A 22,876-nucleotide genomic window follows, 5' to 3' on the forward strand; every position below is an offset into this window, starting at 1 on the left:
AGCCGAGGCAGAGACAGAGAGACAAGTGAAACACTTTTTCCAACATCTCATCCCATTATAAAATACCAAAGAGCACCACATTTCACACTGGTACAGTTACAACCTGCTGATCCTGGTCTGCTTGTTGTGCCAGTCATGCAGGATTAGAATGCACCATTCACCCTGGCAGTGCCAAGTCCACAATGCCACATTGATGGAATGAGTGTTGTGCTCCACGGTGCCACAGTAGTTGATGCTCCTGTTCACTGCCCAGGGACCTGGGTTTGATCCTGACTCCAGGAGATGGTGTCTGTGCAGAGTTCTCCTTAACAGGACTGATGGGATTGTTCTGCATGGGAGCTGGCATAGACTTGATGGGGCCAATATCCTCCTTACAGGTCATAGAGGAAATGTCGTAAGGAAACAGGCCCTTCGGCCCACTGAGTCTGTGCTGATCAACCACCTGTTCACACTTCCCCTACATTGTCTTTCCGCTGACGAGTTAGCGTGCAGCAAAACCTTTTCACTGTACATGTGACAATAAACTAAACTAAACTAAAATGAATCCCATTATTTATTTTCCCTAAATTCCCATCGATCCCCTCCAGATTCCACCACTCACGCACACGCTGGTGGCAATTCACGGGCGCCGGTTTTAACCTCCCAACCCATACTGCTTCCCTTCTCCTCTGTGCCAGACCCCCACAATCCCCTAATCTTTCAAAAATGTATCAACATCCACTTTATATTCTTTCAGCGGTCTCTGGGGCAGAGAATTCCAAATATATACTAACCTCTGTGAGAAGAAATTTCAATGCACCTTAGTTTAAAATGTCTGGCCCCTTATTTTCAGAGATACAGCGTGGAAACAGTCCCACCGAGTCGGTGCCAACCAATGTTCACCCGTTCACACAAGTTCTAACCTGCACCCTAGGCACAATTTACAGAAATCAATGAACATACAAACCTGCATGTGTTTGGAGTGTGGGAGGAAACCAGAGCACACAGAGAAAACTACGTGGTCACAGGGAGAACGTGTAGTTTGTAGGTTAATTGGTCTTGGTAAATTGCTTCCTGGTGCGTAGGGTGTGGATGAGAAAACAGAATAACATAGGCCGAGTGTGAACCGCTGATCGCTGGTGAGCATTTGGGCCTGTTTCCATCCTGCACTGTACTGTACTGTACTAGGTTCTATGTTCCATGCAAAGAAACATCTGCATATTTTCAGCGATTAGTGTAGGATTTTAAAAAACTGTGCAGAGACGTGGAGGCAAGGGAGCTTAAAGGGCATGTACAGAAGGCAGGGAGGTGTTTGGGTGAGGCCGGGAGTGTGTGGAGTAAGAGAGCCAGAGACTGGGCGGTTGAGTGTTGAAAGGCTGGAGCGATTGGGCTTGTATACACTGGAATTTAGAAGGATGAGGGGGGATCTTATTGAAACATATAAGATAATTAGGGGATTGGACACATTAGAGGCAGATAACATGTTCCCAATGTTGGGGGAGTCCAGAACAAGGGGCCACAGTTTGAGAATAAGGGGTAGGCCATTTAGAACGGAGATGAGGAAGAACTTTTTCAGTCAGAGGGTGGTGAAGGTGTGGAATTCTCTGCCTCAGAAGGCAGTGGAGGCCAGTTCGTTGGATGCTTTCAAGAGAGAGCTGGATAGAGCTCTTAAGGATAGCGGAGTGAGGGGGTATGGGGAGAAGGCAGGAACGGGGTACTGATTGATAGTGATCAGCCATGATCGCATTGAATGGCGGTGCTGGCTCGAAGGGCTGAATGGCCTACTCCTGCACCTATTGTCTATTGTCTATTGTCTATTGAGTGGTGAGGCGTTAGCTGCCCATTGGTCCGTGCAGCCCCACCAACACATTCAAACCGCGGCGGTTGGGGAGCGGCGCGCGCAACACGACGCCCTTCAGTTAGATGCCGATTTCAAGTATTTAGCTTGCAAGCATTTAGTGCGGGGCCCTCGAAAGTGCGGGACCCGTAGCAAATGCTACTTTTGCTACTATGTTAATCCGGCACTGGAGGTCAGTGCCCACGATGGACCGGGCCCACAACCTGTGTCCACAACATTTTGTCATTTCCTTTGCTCAAGGGCGTAGGCGTTGCCAGTAAGACGATGGGCGAAATGGTGAATAATCTAAACCGGAAAGAGAATGAGGGACAAAGAATTGCAGATGGTGATTTACAAAAAAAAAACAAAGTGCTGGAGTATCTCAGTGGGCCAAGCAGCATCACTGGAGAACATGGATAAGCAATGTTTCAGGTCAAGAGGGATTTGGCTGCTAATTTAAATCAGCAAATGAAATTGGTAAACTAGTTGATCATTTTCTCTGTTTTTACACCCTAACCTGTTCTTTCTCACTTTGCATCAATTTCCCTCAATAATCCTGCTACTCATCTGTGTTAATGGCATTTTACAGTAGCCAATTAAAGCATGTCTTTGGGATGTGAGAACCCCAGAAGAAACCCATGCACTTAGAGCGAAGCTAGTGTGACTTGGGTGGGGGAGGAATAGAGAGAGAGAGGGAATGCCAGGGCTACCTGAAAAGAGAGAAATCAATATTCATTCATACCACTGGGATGTAAGCTGCCCAAGCTAAATATGAGATGCTGTTCCTCCAATTTGCATTTAGCCTCACTCTGACAATGGAGAAGACTGAGGACAGAAAGGTCTGTGTAGGAATGGGAAGGAGTATTAAAGTGTCCAGCAACCGGGAGATCATGTTGGTTCACGTGGGCTGAGCGAAGGTGTTCCGCGAAACGATCGCCCAGTCTGCGTTTGTTCTCGCCGATGTATCAGAGTCCACATCTTGAACAATGGATGCAGTAGATGAGGTTGGAGGAGGTGCAAGTGAACCTCAGCCTAACCTGAAAGGACTGTTGGTGTTCCTAGACAGAGTCGAGGGAAGGGGTATAGCGACAGGTGTTACATCTTCTGCGGTTGCAGGGGAAGGTACCTGGGGAGGGGTGGTTTGGGTGGGAAGCGATGAGTAAACCGGAGATTGCGGAGGGAACGGTCTCTGCGGAAGGCGGAAAGGGGTGGAGATGGGAAAATGTGGCCAGTTGGAGGTGGCGGAAATTACGGATGATTACTGTATGTGTTGTATGCGATGGCTGATGGGGTGGAAGGTAAGGACGAGGGGGACTCTCTTTTGTGGGGGGTGGGGGGAGCAAGGGCGGAGCTGCGGGTTACCGAGGAGATACGAGTGAGGAATATGCAAACATCTTTTTGGAGTCAAGATAGTTTACCTTTATATGCTCAAATCTTTAGAAAAAATAATCTAGATGCCCAATATATCCTTCTGCCCCACTGTATTGTGAGGGGTGGTTCTCTGGATACACAAACACTCCAGGCACAATTTTCTTGCAGAAACTGTAGTGAAGCTGAAGACATCAGGATCTGTCTGCATTTAGCAGAGTGTAGAGGCAACTGGCCCATTCCAGAGTGCAGGAATATGTGCTGAGAGACACACTGAAGCTTGGTGCAACCAAAGCATTGTGGGGGGGGAGGACTACAACTAGGGTCCTTCCAAGTCAAGAGTGTTTTAATGTCATATGTCCCAGATAGAACAATGACATTTTTGCTTGCAGCCGCACAACAGAATATGTAAACTTAGTACACTGTAAACAATATAATAAATGGGGAAAATAAGTTCAGTGTATGTATATATAAATACACACACATGTACATACATATATACACACACACGCACAAATACATACACATAAAAAACAAACAAATAATAATACTGCAAAAAGACAAAACCAATGCCCCCAAGTCTATGTTATGTTATAGATTATGTTTTTATTTGGGTACTACAGACAACCAGTTTGGCTTCAAGGCTAAGCATGGTACTGATTTATGTATCTATGCCCTGAAGGAAATGGTTGAAATGTATAGAAGGCAGAATTCCTCTGTGTTAATTGGTTTTATTGATGCCTCTAAAGCTTTTGATCGAGTCAACCATCATAAGCTGTTCCAAAAACTGAGTCAAAGAGGAGTGCCTAACAGTATAATTAGGGTCCTGGCATATTGGTACGCCAACCAGAGCATGCAGGTCAAATGGGGTAATGCAGTCTCTGTACCATTTGGTGTTGGTAATGGGGTTCGCCAGGGGGGGCTACTTTCACCAGCCCTCTTTAATGTGTACATGAATGATTTATCTGACCAGCTTAGAGGCTGTAAAACAGGATGTATGATTGGTAACACCCTGGTAAACCATCTTATGTATGCCGATGATCTGGCGGTTTTTTCTCCTAGCAGTGCTGGGTTTCAGCAGATGTTGAATATATGCTCTGAGTATGGTGTCCAATTTGACGTGAAATACAATGCTAAAAAGAGCGTTGTCATGATTTGTAAAGTAAAAGGGGACAAAGATCTAGTCTTCCCATCATTTTACCTGTCAGGGCAGGTTCTATCTGTCTGCTGTAAAGCTAAGTATCTGGGACATGTCATCACAGATCAAATGTCTGATGATGAGGACATATATAGACAGCGCCGCATGTTGTATGCACAAGCTAACATGTTGGTTAGGAAATTCCACTGGTGCTCAGGAAATGTCAAGATAAACCTGTTTAGAGCATACTGTACTCCTCTTTACACTGCTCCTTTGTGGATAAAGTTTAATAAGTCAAGCATCCATAAACTTAAGGTTGCCTATAATGACTGCATGCGCATATTGCTTAGAAAGCCAAGGTGGTGCAGTGCAAGTGAACTGTTTTGTAGTGCAGGAGTCAATACGTTTCATGCCCTGTTGAGGAATCTCATGTTTAAATTTATATGCCGATTGAATGGTTCTCAGAATTCCATCATTGTGCTGCTGGTAAATCCTGGTTTCAGTGCCGTGAGATACCTGTCACCTATGTGGAAACATTGGTATTGTTGCCTTTTCTAATTTAATTTAATTTTATATGTATATACTGTGTACTGTATGTGTATTCTAATGGACCATGAGTCTGCTTAATAAAATTTTAATTAAAATTATGTAGTTCAGAGCTTATTTGGAGTTTGTAGTGTTTAATAGCCTGATGGCTGTAGGAAAGAAGCAGTTCTTGAACATGGAGGTTACAGTTTTCAGGCTCCTGTACTTCTTCCTGATGGCAGGGGTGAAATTAGTATGTGGCAAGGGTGGTGTGGGTCTCTGATGATTCTGGCTGCCTCTTGGACTCCTATAAATCCCTTAGATTGTGATGTGGTCAGAACCCATGATGGACTGAGCAATGTTCACCACTTTTTGCAGTCTTCTTCACTCCTGGGCATTCAAGTTGCCAAACCAGGTTGTGACGCAGCCAGTCAATATACTCTCTACTGTACATTGGGTAATGGAGATGCCCCTCGAACGAGGGAAGGGATATCACCCCAGGGGGCACATGAGTGGCAAGGGTGCTAATACCCTTCTGTCTCCTTTTCACCTCCAGCCTTTGTCACTTACTCCACACACCTACCAATCATCCCCCTCAATTGTACCCACATCACTTGCCAGGTTTTGTGCCAGGCTCATCTGTCTTCACCTCTCTCCCCCCCTACTCTATCAGTCTGAAGGTGGGTTCAGACCCAAAATATCACTTTCCCATTCCCTCCACTGATGCTGCCTGGCCCATTAATTCCTTCAGAATTTTGTTTCATGCAACAGAATTGATATGGACATTGATAACCATTTTTACATCAGTCATAGGTCCACATCCTAGGAGCACCATTGTTACACGGTCTCCAGCAGTTCAAGAAGGCAACCTACCGCCAATACCATCTCCTCAGGGACAATTAGGAATGGACACTAAATGTTGGTGCCAACATCAATACCCACACTGTCAAATAGATTTCTGACAAATGAACATAGAATAACAGCTTGGTTTAGATATTTACTGATGTTGAGAAAGAACGACAGAAAGGAACTAACATGTAAATATCAGGTTTTGTTTCACCTGAGTTGTCAAGTGCAGTAAAACAGTTGAACTTTGGTCTGTTTATTTGACCTTGCATTACAATACAATACAATATATCTTTATTGTCATTGTACAGGAGTACAACGAGATTGTGAATGAGCCTCCCATAAGACGCAATAAATTAATTAGCTAGTCAGTATTAATTTAAACAATTAAACAAATTAGAACAGTTTTAAAACAGAATAAAGTGCAAGTAGATCTGTGCCGGTTCGCTGTGCGATGTGACCATCCGGCTCAGCAGGACCGGTTCATAGCAGCTATGGCCCTGGGGATGAAGCTGTTCCTGAGTCTGGAGGTGTGGGCGTAGAAGGCCTTGTATCGTCTGCCCGATAGTAGAAGTTCGAACAGACTGTTGCATGGGTGTGAAGAGTCTTTGTGGATGCTGGTGGCTTTTCTGAGGCCTCAGTAGGATGTGCAGATCACAATGCAGGAAATAATTCTGAATGGCAGCTTGAATGTTAACAATAGACCTGTCTAAATTGTGTTTCGTCCTTTGATAAGAGATTAACAGAGAATGAAAGCATGGTGGAAATTGATGGGTCTGAAGAAAGGTCTCGACCTGAAACCCATTCACACATTCCTTCTCTCCAGAGATGCTGCCTGTCCTGCTGAGTTACTCCAGCTTTTTGTGTCTATCTTTGGGAATTCTATTGAACTCTACGAAAAGATTGGGCTTTGTGTAACTGCACTATTAACCACATGATTGCCAAGATTAGGTTTTGTTCACATTCAGCTGTGATAAGGCTATTTTAAAAATCTTTTATTATTTTTGGATTTGTCATCATTTCTCATTCCTTGACAAGATAATAATAAAAGGACACAAAGTGCTGGAGTAACTCAGTGGGTCAGGCAACATCTCTGGAGAACATGGATAGGTGAAGCTTCTTCAGATAGTAATAAGCTTCCGTCTCGCAGTCCTTCTAGAGAAGGTGCTTCCACAGTGCGGCCGGACAGGGAGTTTCGGGAGTATGACCCAGCGAAGATGAACGACTAGCAAAATATTCCTAAATCACAGTGACTAATTTAGAGGGAAAGCTAAAGGTACAGAGTGGTACAAGGTGGACAAAGGGACTGTTGCATGATTTTAGAAATCATCCCATTGCGATCTTTGCATGGGGATGGTGTTCCTTTAACTGATAAAAGTGAACAGAATGAATAGCAAAATAGCCGATGATATCCAGCTCCTCATCTCCACCAAGTCAATCTCCACCACCACACACTCTACACTGACAAACTGCATCACTGAAATAAAATCTTGGCTTCAATCAAATTTCCTCAAACTCAACTGCAACAAATCTGAAATCATCATCATTGGTCCAAAAACGCTCACCAAATCCACCCAAAACTTCATCCTCAATATTGATGGTCTCCCAGTATCCACCTCCCCTCACATCCGGAATCTTGGAATCATCTTTGATCAAACCCTCTCCTTCGACAAACACATCAAAAACATCACAAAGACAGCCTTCTTCCACCTCAAAAACATTGCCCGTCTCCGTCCATCCCTCTCCTCCACAGCTGCAGAAACCCTCATCCACGCCTTCATCACCTCCCGTCTGGACTACTGCAACAGCCTCCTCTATGGCTCACCCTCAAAAATCATCAGTAAACTTCAATACATTCAAAACTTCGCTGCCCGTCTACTCACCCACTCCCCGATCCGTGACCATATCACCCCCGTCCTTTACAAACTCCACTGGCTCTCCATCCTCCAGAGAATCCAATACAAAATCCTCCTCATGACCTACAAAGCCCTCCATAACCTGGCCCCATCCTACCTGACTGACCTCCTCCACAGGCACACTCCCACCTGCACCCTCCGCTCTGCTGCTGCCAATCTCCTGTCCCCCCCCATCCGGACCAAACTCAGATCCTGGGGGGACAGGGCTTTCTCCATTGCTGCTCCCACCCTATGGAACTCACTACCCCAAACCGTCAGAGACTCCTCCTCACTCACCACATTCAAAACATCACTGAAGTCCCACCTGTTCCGCACTGCCTTCAACCACTGAAGGTCACCTCACCTTCTGTCTCCTTTTTCTGCTCGTTTACTTATTTATCTATTTATTCACTTCTCTATGTTCTAGAAATCCCTGTAAAGCGTCTTTGAGTGTTTGAAAAGCGCTATATAAATGTAATGCATTATTATTATTATTATTAAAATGAATGACGTTGCTGATGATACGACTGAAATGTAAAGCTATTCATCAGTCAGTGTATACACACCAAGCCTCACCATTTCAAATTCCCTTGTAATTGCATACTAATCTGCTGCCTGGAAACAAAACTTGTTAATGTGGCCCAGCATCCAAAAAATAAACATCTTCCACTGCTTGAGGTCTTTGTACCTTGCCATGGTAGACTCAACAAATTGATTTACTCTTTTAAAGCCCTCTTTTGTTTAATGGTGATAGGAGATAGTATGGCTTCCCATTATTTATCAAGCCCCATTTCTCTTTCTACTGGAGTCAACAAAAAGGTAAATTTGGTCAGGGAAGGTCAGAATCAGAATCAGAATAACCTTTATTGTCATAAAAAAACCCCAACTCTGTTGGACGAAATTCCGTTACCCACAGTCCAACAATAAGAGCAATAAAAATAAGTAATAACACACACAATTACAAACCAACACAAAACAAAAAAAAAGAAACATCCATCACAGTGAGTCTCCTCCAGTCACCTCCTCACTGTGATGGAAGGCCAGGATGTCTTTTCTCTTCCCCTGCCATCTTCTCCCGCGGTCAGGCTGTTGAAGTTGCCACGTCGGGGCGGTCGGGGCTCCCGACATTGAAGCCCCCGCCGGGCAGCGAAAATCCCGCGGCCTGTTCCAGGCCTAGACGGACGGTGAAAGGTCCGCGGCGAGCCGACCCAAGTCCCGCAATTCGGGGCGGGCAAAGACTCTACCCCTGCCGGAGCTCCCAATGTCGGCCCCCAACTAAGGCAGGGTCTGCAAGCTTCCAATATCCACGCGGCCCGCAGCCGGAGCCTCCGGAGCATCCGAAGGCGAGTCGCAGTGGCACTCGCAGCGCCACCACAGCCTCCGAAGGCAGCCAGCTCCGCAGATGGTACGTCCGGTCTGCGGGCTCTGCGAACCAGAGCCCAGGTGGTCCCAGGTGGAGGTCGCCAGCTCCAGGTGTTTGGCCGATGGTAGGCCGCAGCGGGAACGGAGACACCACCCCAAAATAAAAGGTCGGGTCTCCGTTCGGAAGAGACAATTTTACAGTTCCCCATCCCCCCCCCCTCCACATAATACACAACCACAAAAAACACTACATCACATCTAAACACGACAATTAAGACAAAGAAACAACAAAAAAACAAAAAAGACAAACGGACTGCAGGTGAGCCGCAGCTGCTGCACAGTGCCGCCATTTTGAGCATTAAACACACAATTCAATCTCATCTATTTACAACAGGTCCTTGAGCGATGTAGCATTTAAATAATGTTGTTGATGTAAAAGGACAAGACAAGAAGCAAAGGCGAAGGTGTTTCCGTGTTTGCTCATGACATTGCACTGATGAAGTATTATCACACCTGGACCCCCATCAGACAGTTATCACCAACGCTGCTGATAAAAGCAATAGGTTTGAAGAAAGTGGGTTCGATGAATGGAGAATCTTTCTTTCCTTCACATGCAGTATTATGTGGAACTACCATCCCCACATGTGGTAGCTTGGTCAGTTTATGGAGATATTTCAGCGGTTCTGGTGTTTATGTGGAACTTTTAAAAACATTTACATGTGTTTACTATAAGTGAAGAACTATGTTATAATTCAGTCAGCTTAATCTTTAAGCAGTGAATGTAGGAGAATATCTGGGTTTGGTCGAATAATTGGGCTGCAAATGGTGCAAATGGGGAACAAATGATGCAGCGGTAGAGTTGCTGCCTTACAGACAACGGGGGCTGTCCATACGGAGTTTGTACATTCCCCCCGTGATCTGTGTGGGTTTACTCCGGGTGCTCCGATTTCCTCCGATACTCCAAAAATGTTTGTAGTTTAATCGGCCTGGTAAAATTGTCCTTATTGTGTGTTGAGGAGCAATATCTCATATTCTGCTTGGGTAGTTTACAACCCAAGGTATGAACATTGAATTCTCCAATTTTAGGTAACTTCTAACAAGCAAACCCCCACTCCCCCTACTCCCCCACCCACCTTTTCTTTGTCCCCATTGGTCTCCCTTGTGCCCCATCTGGACCCACACCTTTTTCTCCTCTACCTCCACGCATTCCTTCTATGGGAATTGTGGGAAGAACTGAGCTGTTCTTCCATTTTGTCTTTCAACATGGGCAGTAATTGCTTCTGTGGGAATTAAACTTTACTCCAGGTAATTGCTTCAGGTGACAATAGACAATAGACAATAGGTGCAGGAGGAGGCCATTCGGCCCTTCGAGCTAGCACTGCCGTTCAATTGTGATCATGGCTGATCATTCTCAATCAGTACCCCGTTCCTGCCTTCTCCCCATACCCCCTGACTCCGCTATCCTTAAGAGCTCTATCTTGCTCTCTCTTGAATGCATTCAGAGAATTGGCCTCCCCTGCCCTCTGAGGCAGAGAATTCCACAGATTCACAACGCTCTGGCTGAAAAAGTTTTTCCTCATCTCAGTTCTAAATGGCCTACCCGTTATTCTTAAACTGTGGCCCCTTGTTCTGGACTCCCCCAACATTGGGAACATGTTTCTTGCCTCTAACGTGTCCAACCCCATAATAATCTTATACGTTTCGATAAGATCTCCTCTCATCCTTCTAAATTCCAGTGTATACAAGCGTAGTCGCTCCAGTATTTCAACATATGATAGTCCCGCCATTCCGGGAATTAACCTAGTAAACATATGCTGCATGCCCTCAATAGCAAGAATATCCTTCCTCAAATTGCACACAGTACTCCAGGTGCGGTCTCACTAGGGCCCTGTACAACTGCAGAAGGACCTCTTTGCTCCTATACTCAACTCCTCTTGTTGTGAAGGCCCACTTTCCATTGGCTTTCTTCACTGCCTGCTGTAGCTGCATGCTTCCTTTCAGTGACTGATGCACTAGGACACCCAGATCTCGTTGTACGTCCCCTGTTCCTAACTTGACACCATTCAGATAATACTCTGCCTTCCTATTCTTACCACCCAAGTGGATAACCTCACACAAATCCACATTAAACTGCATCTGCCATGCATCCGCCCACTCACACAACCTGTCCAAGTCACCCTGCAACCTCATAGCATCTTCCTCACAGTTCACACTACCACCCAGCTTTGTATCATCTGCAAATTTGCTAATGGCGACCCATAGAGTTAAAATAAATAAACCTGCTGAACAGAAGGATGTTAGTGAGCTCAAGGCTACACATAGACCCACTCTGATCTTCCTTGTAGATGAACATATCTGTTTCCAGTGGAAAATTACAGAATGCTGGATCACAATAGTTAACCATGTAAAAAAAATGCACTTGACTAACCTTGCTCTTCTGCTATCAAAAATGGTATAAATATACTATATGCTTTGAATATGCAGAACAGTCTCTTGCTTGACTACTCCCCTTGTCTGACACATTATAGCAAATAAAGTAGCTGCAGTTTGATAGTCACTCGCATCTCATGTAATTTATTCCGACAGTTTTGGAGGTTCAGACGAGATCACAATCTCTTCCACCGACTACGGTTCGTGCAAACACAGCTCTCGTAACAACCGAGACAGCCGGCACTAAATAAAAAGGTAAGGATTTCTCTTACATCGTGTCTTTTCTGCCACGAGTACCTTCTTGAATCCAGGTGGGCGAAGGGCGCTGCCGAAGCCGGAATAAACGTGAATGACATTTGGTTGTTCAGGTTCGAGGACTTTGAGTGTGGGTTTGAGTCTCATTGTATGAGTAAGTCAGGTACCTGTGTAAGAGTTAGTATTGTAATATGGGTAATTCTGAATGCTAAGAGAAGCCATGTAAAATGAACTCCGAGGATATATGTACAGAACATGCATTATGAACCAGAGAGTGTAATGAAAATAGAGAAATGACCAGAGTGGACCAAGGGGAAAGGTTTATCCCCTGACAGAACACATGGAATAGAGTGCCTGCAGGTGGTTTTATAAAAGAAAGAAAAACATGGTTGTAAAGATGTTGGGTGTCCCCAGTTTGTGGGTGGGGGTCAGGAAGCAGATAAAAGAAGAGAAAAGTCTTGACATAAGAGTAGAGAATATGAGAAGCAGAAATGTGGAATAACGTGTAGCCAAATGTCGGGTGAATGCTAAGGTCACAGTTGTTAACAGTGGGTTTTCCCATCCAGCTGGCGCTACTCTCCTGTATTCCTGCAGTGAGCAGTGAGTATTGCATGTAGCATATCTCAGTAGAGGCAGCCTGCAAGGATCCTGAGGAAATGTTCCTAAGATTGAGAACAGAAAAAACATACAAGAAAAGGGAAGCAAGAATAGGCCACCTGATGAAGAAGGGTTTTGACCCAAAACATCACCTATTCCTTTTCTCCAGAGATTCTGTCTGACCCGCTGAGTTACTCCAGCACTTTGTGTCCATTACCTGGCCCATCGTGTTTGCCTCACTATTCAATATGATTATGGTTGATCTAAGCTGGCCTCAACTCCTCTTCTATGCCAGAACCACCAATTCAGTCATGATCTATTCGGGTTATGCCTTCTCCCTGCTCCCGTTGGGCAGAACATACAGCAGCTTGAAAATGCACACGACCAGATTCAGGACCATCTTCTTGCTATTTGGCTTCTGAATGGTCCTTCCACAGGCTAGGTACAGTCTGATTCACCTCAACTATTTGTGGACATTGAACTTTGTCTTTGGAGCTGTTATGCCAGATTGCTCAGGATTATATTCTGCACTCTGTGCCTTCTCCTACGCTCTACCCATTGTACTTGAGTTTGTCTTGATTGTATTTATTTATAGTAATATCTGACTGATTGGATAGCATGCAAAACAAAGCTTTTCACTGTACCACTGTACACTTGACAATAACAAACCTAAACCTAAACTTACAGGTGGAAACATCTCAACAACGACTCAAACAAGACATAAAAGAGATTGCATAAACATGAGTTAGTGCTGCTGCCTCACAGTTTCAGGATCCAAAGATAGACACCAAAAGCTGGAGTAACTTGGCAGCATCTCTGGAGAAAAGAAATAGGTGATGTTTCGGGTCGAGAACCATCTTGAGACTTATGTTTCGGGTGAGACCTTTCTACAGACCATGTTGGTTTCCCACCAGCTGCTTCAGTTTCTCACATCCTAAATCTCACGTCGAAGCCTTGGGATCTTTTGTGTGGTAGATTTGAAACAACAAATAGAGTTTAAGGTTGGTTTACTGGTCTAATACTCTAGAGAAGCATTGTCACCACTAAAGTTATATAGAGGCCAGAGTTTTGTAAGTGACCTTGGTTCAATCAAGGTTCCCACAGTTACATTTAGCAGATTTCCTTTTTTGCTATTTGTGCAGTGGCATTTGTCATTAAGGGCTCAGTAAGTGTGCAGCAAGCCAGAACTAATTTCAATCTTATTGGCAGAGTGTATCAATTTTTGTGCAATATTTATGAATGAGATCTATCTGTCCTTTTAAAATCTCCGCACAATATTTGTGGATCGGTCGATCTGTTTCAATCTCTTTAAAGTCTTTGAGCTACTTCATTCTCTACAGCACTTGTACATGGGTGTATCTGACCCATTCTCATCTTGACATAATATGTGTGGATGTGTATATCTGGTCCATTCCCATCTCTGTATAGCGTGGTCACCTCATCTACATGACCTCACCCTCGCTGAGATATCACAGTGTTCAGGAAGCGTTGGACAGAATGACCATGACTGTGGCCATGGCCAGCATCCTGTCGATTGCTCAGTATGGGGTGATTGCTGGTCGGCGTGGACTCGGTGGTCTTAAGGGCCTATTTCGCGCTGTATCTCTAAAGGCAGGGTTGAGACTGAGACAAATGGGCATGGTGGTCGTATAGACAATGGTGGGCTGAAGGTCCTGATTTTATGCTGCAAAATGCTATGACTAATGTACTTCAACAATGCCCCACGGTGCATCACGAACTGATGTAGAAACATAGGAGCAGAAGTGGGCCAATTAACTCCTCAACCTTTCAATAAGATCATGGTTCATCGTCTAACTTCACTCAATATTCCTGATCACTTGTCCTGGCAGGCCGCACGGCTGGACACACAAGACCCGGTGGAACAGCTTGGGCAGTTTACAATCCAGTGGCATGAATATTGATTAACCTCAAAATGCCTACTCCTGCACCTATTTTCTATGTTTCTATGTTTCTTTAAGGTACATACTTTTATTCTGAGGCTATGGCCTCTAGTCCTAGACTCTCCCACCAGTGGAAACATACCCTCCACATCCACTATATCCAGGCCTTTCACTATTCGGTAAGAATCAATGAGGTCACCCCTCATCCATCTAAACTCCAACGAGTACAGGCCCAGTGCCATCAAACGCTCATCATATGTTAACCCACTCATTCCTGGGATCATTCTCGTAAACCACCTCTGGACCCTCTCCAATGACAGCACATCCTTCCTCAGATATGGGGCCCAAAACAGTTCTCAATGCTCCAAATGCGGTTTGACCAGTGCCTTATAAACCCTCAGCATTGCATCCCTGTTTTTATAACCGTCCTTTCGAAATAAATGCGTTTGCCTTTCTCACTACTGATTCAACTTGCAAATTGGAAATCGTCCTCGAGTACTTCTGTAATTTGCATCAGTAAATTCATACGTATTTGGCACAAAGTATAAAAATTTGCCTCCTATCAGGTGTGGGAGATCAGGGTGCAGTCTTGTTTCTCTGGAAACCATGCTTGCTGCCTACTATTTGCATCTATATATCCCTTCATTATTGCCTCTTACACAGCCAACAATGGACCACCGTTGGCGCTACCTTTCCTTGGTCATCGGTGCCGGCTCTAATTTGTTCTGAACCTTTTCAGACCTCTAGTTTCTGTCTCCCTGACTCTCAGTCTGAAGAAGGTTCTCGACCCGAAACGTCACCAGAGATGCTGCCTGACCTGCTGAGTTACTCCAGCACTTTGTGTCCCTTTTTGTGTATTCACCAGCAACTGCAGTGTAGTTTAGTTTAGTGTAGTGATACAGTGTGGAAACAGGCCCTTTGGCACACAGAGTCTGTGCTGAGCAGGGACACAAGATCAATTTACAGAAGCCAGACAACCTACAAATCTGTATGTCTTTGGAATGTGGGAGGAAACCAGAGATCCTGGAGAAAACCCACGCGATCACAGGGAGAACGTACAAATTCCATAAAGACAGCACTCGTAGTCAGAATCGAGCTTGAGTCTCTGGCGCTGTAAGCAGGAACTTTACCGCTATGTCACTGCCATCCTTACATTTTCTGTTTCTACCTGATATCTTTGCCGGATTGATTAGTTCAATCAATATACAGATTAAAATCAGTTGCCTTCTAGCAGCACAGTTAAAATTATACATTTCCCTTCTTGCGTGCTTTAACATTCATGCGCTGTTTTACTGAGGGGCAACACTTTGCACAATATTTGTATGTAGGATCCATGTTTCAGTCTCTTTGCAGCATTTGTGGGCCGAGTCCATCTGTCTTGTTTCAATCTTTGCACATTGTTTTGGTGCAGGGTGTATCTGTGCTGTTTCAATCTTTGTACTGCCGCAGCGTAAGTTGGACACCAAGTGCTGGAGAAAGTCAACAGGTCAGGCAGCACCTCTGGAGAACATGAATTCTAAAGAAGGGTCTTGACCCTTAATGTCACCTATCCATGTTCTCAAGAGATACTTGCCTGACCCACTGAGCTACTCCAGCACTTAGTGTCTTTTTTTGCAAACCAGCATCTGCAGTTCTTTGTATCTCCATCAGAAGGTATACCTCATTTTAATCCCTCATAACTGGATATTACCAACAAGGATTTTTTTATTGTTTTAGGATGAATAAGGATGGAGTCAATGTGGCTGCTGCTACCAAGAACCTCCTCACATTATACAGTGACATGGACACAGAAGAGAAAGTTAATTTTTACAACTCTTGGGCAGAGAACTATGAAAAGGTAACGTCTATACATGTTTACTTTAGGGGCTAAGACTCTCGCCATCCAACTGTGCAGTAACTTTGCCACTGTTCCTAGGGCCTCACCATGTATCCTCTATAATGCCAGTTACTCTTTTGTACAAATGTCAATGATGAACAAAATGTCCTGCTTTTGGAAACTTTTTCCCTAAGTTTTCTCCAATTGAATTGTTTTGTTATCTGCTTCATTTCTCTAACTTGATATGCAGTCATATTTAGTTTAGCTTAGTCTAGTTTAGAGATAGAGCACGGAAACAGGCCCTTCGACCCCCTAAGTCTGCACCGACCAGTGATCCCCGCATATTAACACTATCGTACACACACACTAGGGATAATTTACATTTATACCAAGCCAATTAACCTACAAACCTGTCGATATTTGGAGTGTGGGAGGAACCCGAAGATCTCTGAGAAAACCCACGCACGTCACAGGGAGAACGTACAAACTCCGTACAGACAACACCCGTGCTCAGGATTGAGCCCGGGTCTCTGGTGCTGTAAGGCAGCAACTCTATTGCTGTGCCACCGTGCCGCCCTATCTTGCCACAAATAATATTGCCAAGCAGAAGGTGACCATTCAGCCCATTGAATTTATACTAGCACTTTGGTAGACATTTCCACAATTTTAAGAGTATTTGAAATGTTCCCATTCAGAGAATGGCAGCCTATTTATCGGCTTATTTATCTGCAACATCACCATGGTTTTCAGACACCCCATTGCATACTCCAGATTGAATAATGGTCTCGACCCCAAATGTCAGGTATCTATGTTCTCCAGGGATGCTGCCTGACTAGCTGAGTTACTCCAGCAATTTGTGGTCTCCAGATTAGTCCTCCTCCTACCATCCTTAACTGCAAGGTATGGATTGCACAGGGTAAAATCCTTTAACCATCGGACCTCATTAGCAAAATCTCTGTCTCTCCACAGGACGTAAGTGTGATGGATTACCAAGCTCCCAGTCTTGGTGTGGAAACCCTCAATTCAGTATATTCGGAAGATCGAAGCAGTGCGCTGGTTTTGGATGTGCCCTGTGGAACAGGAATGGTGGCGGAGCTGGTAAGAGACAAACTCTAATCAAATGTCACAAGAGATAATGATGTGAAACCGTGCCATCTGTGCCCATGCCGGTGTGCTAGTGAAGTGGTCCCAGAGTCAATCTGTTTCTTACTGTGGATGTGGACAGAAATAATGAAATTCTCAACACCACAGTTTCTTTCGCAAATCTGAATGGCCAAAATTTTATAAATATCTTCATTTTCAGAATTGTACCTTCCATCAAACATACCACATCTAGAAGTTGTGTTGTTTATTGAAAATGTCCCCGTGTTGATTCAGATGCTAGAATTCTGAACTAAGAACAGAGCTTGCTGCAAATATTCAGCAATGCAGGCAGTGTCTGTGGAGAGAGAAGCAGAGTTAATGCGAGAGAGCATTAAATAGGTCAAACTGGGATAGAAATAGTGTGTTGCTTTAGTTCAATGACTCTAACCATTTAAGCTTTAATAACGATTCAGCAGTTTCCACGGTGATCTTCTCTGGTAATAGCATCAGATGTAAGGCACAAAAACAGACTGCTGGAGGAACTCGGCAGGTCAGATTGCAAGCTTGAATGGAAAAAGGACAGACGATGTTTCAGGTCGGGATCTTTCTTCAGACTGATGGAGTCGAGAGGTGAGAGCTGGCAGAGAGGTGAGGGGGAGGGCTGGGCCCAGAGCTGGCAAATGAGAGGTGGACCCAGGTGAGGAGGGATTGTTTGGTAGATGAGATCAGATGGAGGGGAGAAAGGTGAGGTAGTGCCCAACACTGGAGATGATAAGTGGGAGAAGCCAAGAGGTTGTAAATGTTTGAATCAGATAAGAAACGAAGGTGGGGAATGCAACGTAGAACGTGAGGGAGAGATAATGAGTAGAAGGGAATGGGGTAGGGGGTAGGGAGAAGATAGGAAACTGAGAGACCTGAATTGAGGAGGGATGGGTGATGTACAGTTGGAAAGGAGTGGAAAGAAAGGGGAGCGGGTAAGGAAGAGGGGAGCTGGTGAAGGTGATGAAATTGGCGAGTTCTGCATGGGTGCAAGAAGCAGCCCAATACAGTCATCATGCAGTGGAGAAAGAGTTGGGGAGAGGTGCCAGCATGCATTTGGACAAAGAATGTTCAACAAAAAGACAGGCAGAGTGGGAAGGCTCATGACCAGAGCTTTGATTTGAAGAAACTGAGAAAGATCAAAAGAAAAATTGTTGATCTCTCAGGCTTTCCTGATAGTCATAGTGTCAGACATACAGCATGGAAATAGGCCCTTCAGCCCAACTTGCCCATGCCAACTAACTTACCCCATCTACACTAGTCCCACCTGTCCGCGTTTGGCCCATATCCCCCTAAACCTATCCGATCCATGTAACTATCCAAATGTTGTTTTAATGTTGTGATGGCACCAGCCTCAACTACCTCCTCCCTCAGTTTGTTCTACTCTTTGTGTAACAATGCTACCCCTCAGGTTCCTATTAAGTCTTTTCCCCCCTCATCTTAAACGTATGTCGTCTGGTCCTTGATTCCCCTACTCTGGGTAAAAGGCATTTGTGCATTTACCCTTTCTATTCCAAATGATGGGGAATGAAATTATAAGCATTCCATTTATTCACCCAGTGGCTTCCAATTATCACCTCCAGTATTGGTTACCATCTCCACCCTTCTCTCCCCCACCTGACACATCTACCAATCAACCCCTCCACACCTGCATCCACCTGCCAGCTCTGCCACCACCCTTTCCGCTCACTTCTCTCCACCAGCAATCTCCCCTTTATTCCATTAGTGTGGAGGAGGTTCCTGGCCCAAAGCATTGTCCGCCTCTTTCCCATCAACATCTCGGTTGTACTGGTAATGGGGGCCAAGGAATTGGAAGTTGTTCCAGTGCTGGTGAACGTATGAGATGTTCTGAATGTTGGTGGGAAAGGGTTGGACTAGAGGGGATAAGATAGATTTATTCACAAAATGCTGGAGTAACTCAGCAGGTCAGGCAGCATCTCGGGAGAGAAGGAATGGGTGACGTTTCGGGTCGAGACCCTTCTTCAGACTGATGTCAGGGGGCGGGACAAAGGAAGGATATAGGTGGAGACAGGAAGATAGAGGGAGATCTGGGAAGGAGGAGGGGAAGGGACGGACAGAAGAACTATCTAAAGTTGGATAAGATAGAGTTGAGTTATGAGGAAATAAGTTCAATGGGGGCAAGTTATCCATTTCCTTCCACAGATGCCACCTGACCTGCTGAGTTCCTCCAGCAGTCTGTTTTTGTTTTCGCTCAACGTTCCAGCATCTTATGGATCTTATGGGTGACACCTTATGGACAGGATAGGTTTGGGCGATATGGACCAATCCATATCCCCACAGTTCGGACTAGCGTAGCTGGGTCTTGTTGGCCGGTGTGGGCAAGTTGGGCAAGGTGAAATGCAGAAAATTCTGATTCCTTCAGATGCAGAAACTGGGCTTCAAGAACTTCCATGGAATGGATGGCAGTGAAGAAATGCTGAAGATATCTGAATCCAAAGGAATGTACCAGAAGCTGATGCACTGTCTGATAACTGCGGATAAACAGCTGCCCGTAAAAGAAGGTAAATGGCTGATATCATCTGTTTTAATGGAAATCCAGGAGAGAAGCACATTTATTCTGTAGAATAATCTTTGAGCATAGAGTTTGTGCCCAATATTGAAGAGATCTTCTTGTCGTCAAGGAACAAGATGCTTAGTGGTTAGTCAGACTTATCTAACTTTAATGGAAGTATAAGAAAATAACTGCAGATGCTGGTATATATCGAAGGTATTTATTCACAAAATCCTGGAGTAACTCAGCAGGTCAGGCAGCATCTCAGGAGAGAAGGAATGGGTGACGTTTCAGGTCGAGACCCTTCTTCAGACTGATGTCAGGGGGGCGGGACAAAGGAAGGATATAGGTGGAGACAGGAAGATAGAGGGAGGTCTGGGAAGGAGGAGGGGAAGAGGGGGACAGAGGAACTATCTAAAGTTGGAGAAGTCGATGTTCATACCACTGGGCTGCAAGCTTCCCAGGCGAAATATGAGGTGCTGATCCTCCAATTTCCGGTGGGCCTCACTATGGCACTGGAGGAGGTCTATGACAGAAAGGTCAGACTGGGAATGGGAAGGGCAGTTGAAGTACTCGGCCACCGGGAGATCAGTTTGGTCAATGCGGACCGAGCGCAGGTGTTGAGCGAAGCGATCGCCGAGCCTGCGCTTGGTTTCGCCGATGTAAATAAGTTGACATTTAGTCTTCCCAGGTGAGACAAAGGTTCACCTGCACCTCCTCCAACCTCATCTATTGCATCCGCTGCTCTAGATGTCAACTTATTTACATTGGCGAAACCAAGCGCAGGCTTGGCGATCGCTTCGCTCAACACCTGCGCTCGGTCCGCATTGACCAAACTGATCTCCCGGTGGCCGAGCACTTCAACTCCCCTTCCCATTCCCAGTCTGACCTTTCTGTCATGGACCTTCGCTCAACAGGTCAGGTGTTTCATTTAATTTAATCTCTAAGAGCATATGCATCTCTTTCAGATGTGTGTGAATATCTGTGTTGCATATCTGCTTGTTGTTGAAATATCCTGCAGGTACCTACGATGTTGTGATGGTTGTTGGTGGAATACTCCAGCAACATCTGCCATGGGAAATCCTTCCAGAATTGCTGAGAATCACCAAAACAGGTCAGTACAAAGGTCAGAAAGGGCAGAAGTAACTCAGCAGATCAGGCAGTATCTCTGGAGAACATGGATATGTGATGTTTGAGGACTTGACCCAAAACGTCACATCTCCATGTTCTCCAGAAATGCTGCCTGACCCGTTGAGCTAATCCAGTACTCCTTCAGAATGTTAACAATCACCTGCAATTTCTTGTTTCTACTCAGTAGAAAGGTCCCACAAATGAAGTGGTATCATTAGAACAGCCAAAGGAAGGAGCACACAACCCAAATAAAACATACAGGCCATGTTTAACTGGTAGAGCAAAATGGCAAGGTCACTTCACACTGACCCATACAAAAGGGATCTGGTGTTACAGAAGGATCACTCTAACTGAGCTGCACTCTAGGGTCCTGGAGTTACAGCAGGAGCATTCCACACTGAAGATGGACACAAAATGCTGAAGTAACTCAGCAGGTCAAGAGTCTAGAGAGTCAAGAGTGTTTTATTGTCATATGTCCCAGATAAAGCAATGTAATTCTTACTTGCAACAAAACAGAATATGTTGTAGGGACATAGGGATTGGCTGAGAGTTCGAACCCTCGGATTGGCTAACGACGTCACGAGGTGGGCCAGCGCGGGAGAGAAGAGTTAGTCTAGTGTTGAACTCCGTCCGGTAAAGACGTATTCGTTGGTTGTCTACAGTTGTGAGTATTGCGTTTGTTACGGGGTTTTTGCCCATGCAAATAAACTCCGTCTTCAACACACACCCGCTTCTAGACTCGCCACAATGTAAACATTACACTGTAAACAAAGGAATAAACGAGAAAAAAAGGTTTGTGTGAGTGTATATATATTTATACACACATATACATACACACACACAGACATACATGCACATAAAACAAACAAACATTTCGGGTCAGGACCCTTCTTCTATCTGAAGAAGTCTGAAGAAAGGTCCCGACTTGAAAAGTCACCTGTCCATTTTCTCCTGAATGCTGTTTGACCCGCTGAGGTATTCTATAATTTTGTGTCTATCTTTGGTACAAACCAACATCTGCAATTCCTTTTTATTTCACTCCATGTTGAGCTGTATTGTAGGGACCTGGTGTTACAGCAGGGTCACTCCACACTGCCCCATACTGTGGGGGTCAAGGTCACTCCACATTGAGCTGCACTGTAGGGACCTGGGTCCATCCACAGTGTCCCCTGCTGTGACTACATGCTGTTGGACTGATTCTAGTCAGGCAGACTGCATGCCTGAACACAGGACATCTTTTCTTCGGCAAGATGTGATGCCATTATTTATTTTAATTGCGACTGCTGGTCTTTCTTTCAGGAGGGCTTATCTGTGTCGCATTGAGGGCTGAGGAGAGTGATCACAGGAGTAAACTGCTTGCTTCCATCCAAGAGTTACTGAAGAAAGGGCTGTGGGAGGAGGTTGTGAAACAACATATAGAGAAGTGGCAGAAGGACATGCTGCTCACAGGAGTGTCTGAAGAATACGCTGATGGAAACGTATCTGTCTACAGGAAGAAATAACCAGAAGAGATTACACATCTGGCACAGAAGCATATGGCTACGCTGCCCAGCTGTCACCATCTATTTTCTACTTCAACCTTCTGCCCACTCTCATTATCAAATCTAACACTATTCCTCTCTATCCCATCTCCCTCATATGTGGGGTCCTTCAACCTGTCTACACTATTCAACTTCCCCTTTGTCTGTGGTAGAGAATTCCACATTCCATGACACTTTTGGGAGACAAGTTTCTTCTTAATCAATTCCCCACTGAATTTCTTTGTGACTATGTTACATTGAGCGACTCCTGTTTGGTTTACAAGTGGACCTTAAGAAATAGCAGCATCACTTGTTATCTACTTGCCCATTCTCTTAATAGATTAATGTGCTCTTTTAATTTATTGACATACTTCTGTTTGACTGTCCCTCCATTTGCAACCCCTCACACCTCCACTGCCCATCCACATGCACACAGACAAACAGACACACATACACACACACACACACACACACACACACATACGCGTACAAACGCACACATATATATGCACACACAGATGGGCACAGATACACACACAGATGCACACACAAACACACACAATTTACAAATTTAATAATTGTGCTTCGGTACATAAATCATTAATGCAAACTATGAACAGCAGCAACCTCAGCACTGATCCT

General features: G+C 44.9%; 1 protein-coding gene across 2 annotated transcripts; it reads left to right on the forward strand.

Annotated features, from left to right (window-relative positions):
- Positions 1-9,370: 9,370 nt before the first annotated feature.
- On the forward strand, positions 9,371-22,639 carry LOC144591763 (methyltransferase-like protein 27). Of its 2 annotated transcripts, XM_078395792.1 has the most exons (7): positions 9,371-9,524; positions 11,537-11,635; positions 15,850-15,970; positions 16,919-17,047; positions 19,455-19,593; positions 20,605-20,697; positions 22,014-22,639. In XM_078395792.1, exons 3-7 carry the CDS (start codon positions 15,851-15,853, stop codon positions 22,214-22,216), a joined length of 684 nt encoding a protein of 227 aa, XP_078251918.1. In that variant the 5' UTR covers positions 9,371-9,524; positions 11,537-11,635; position 15,850; the 3' UTR covers positions 22,217-22,639. The 2 variants fall into 2 exon arrangements, with proteins under 2 accessions (XP_078251918.1, XP_078251919.1); XM_078395793.1 differs by lacking the exon at positions 20,605-20,697 and having other exon boundaries at positions 22,014-22,638.
- Positions 22,640-22,876: the final 237 nt, after the last annotated feature.

The sequence above is a fragment of the Rhinoraja longicauda genome, unplaced genomic scaffold (genome assembly GCF_053455715.1).
Source record: "Rhinoraja longicauda isolate Sanriku21f unplaced genomic scaffold, sRhiLon1.1 Scf001778, whole genome shotgun sequence".
Taxonomy (NCBI): Eukaryota; Metazoa; Chordata; class Chondrichthyes; order Rajiformes; family Arhynchobatidae; genus Rhinoraja; species Rhinoraja longicauda.

Bases quoted from the DNA above. Each gene is read 5' to 3' on its own strand.
- LOC144591763 (XM_078395792.1), top strand. From the start codon at position 15,851: ATGAATAAGGATGGAGTCAATGTGGCTGCTGCTACCAAGAACCTCCTC. The intron at 15,971-16,918 runs GTAACGTCTATA...GTCTCTCCACAG, and splicing joins GGGCAGAGAACTATGAAAAG to GACGTAAGTGTGATGGATTA. The intron at 17,048-19,454 runs GTAAGAGACAAA...TGATTCCTTCAG, and splicing joins CAGGAATGGTGGCGGAGCTG to ATGCAGAAACTGGGCTTCAA.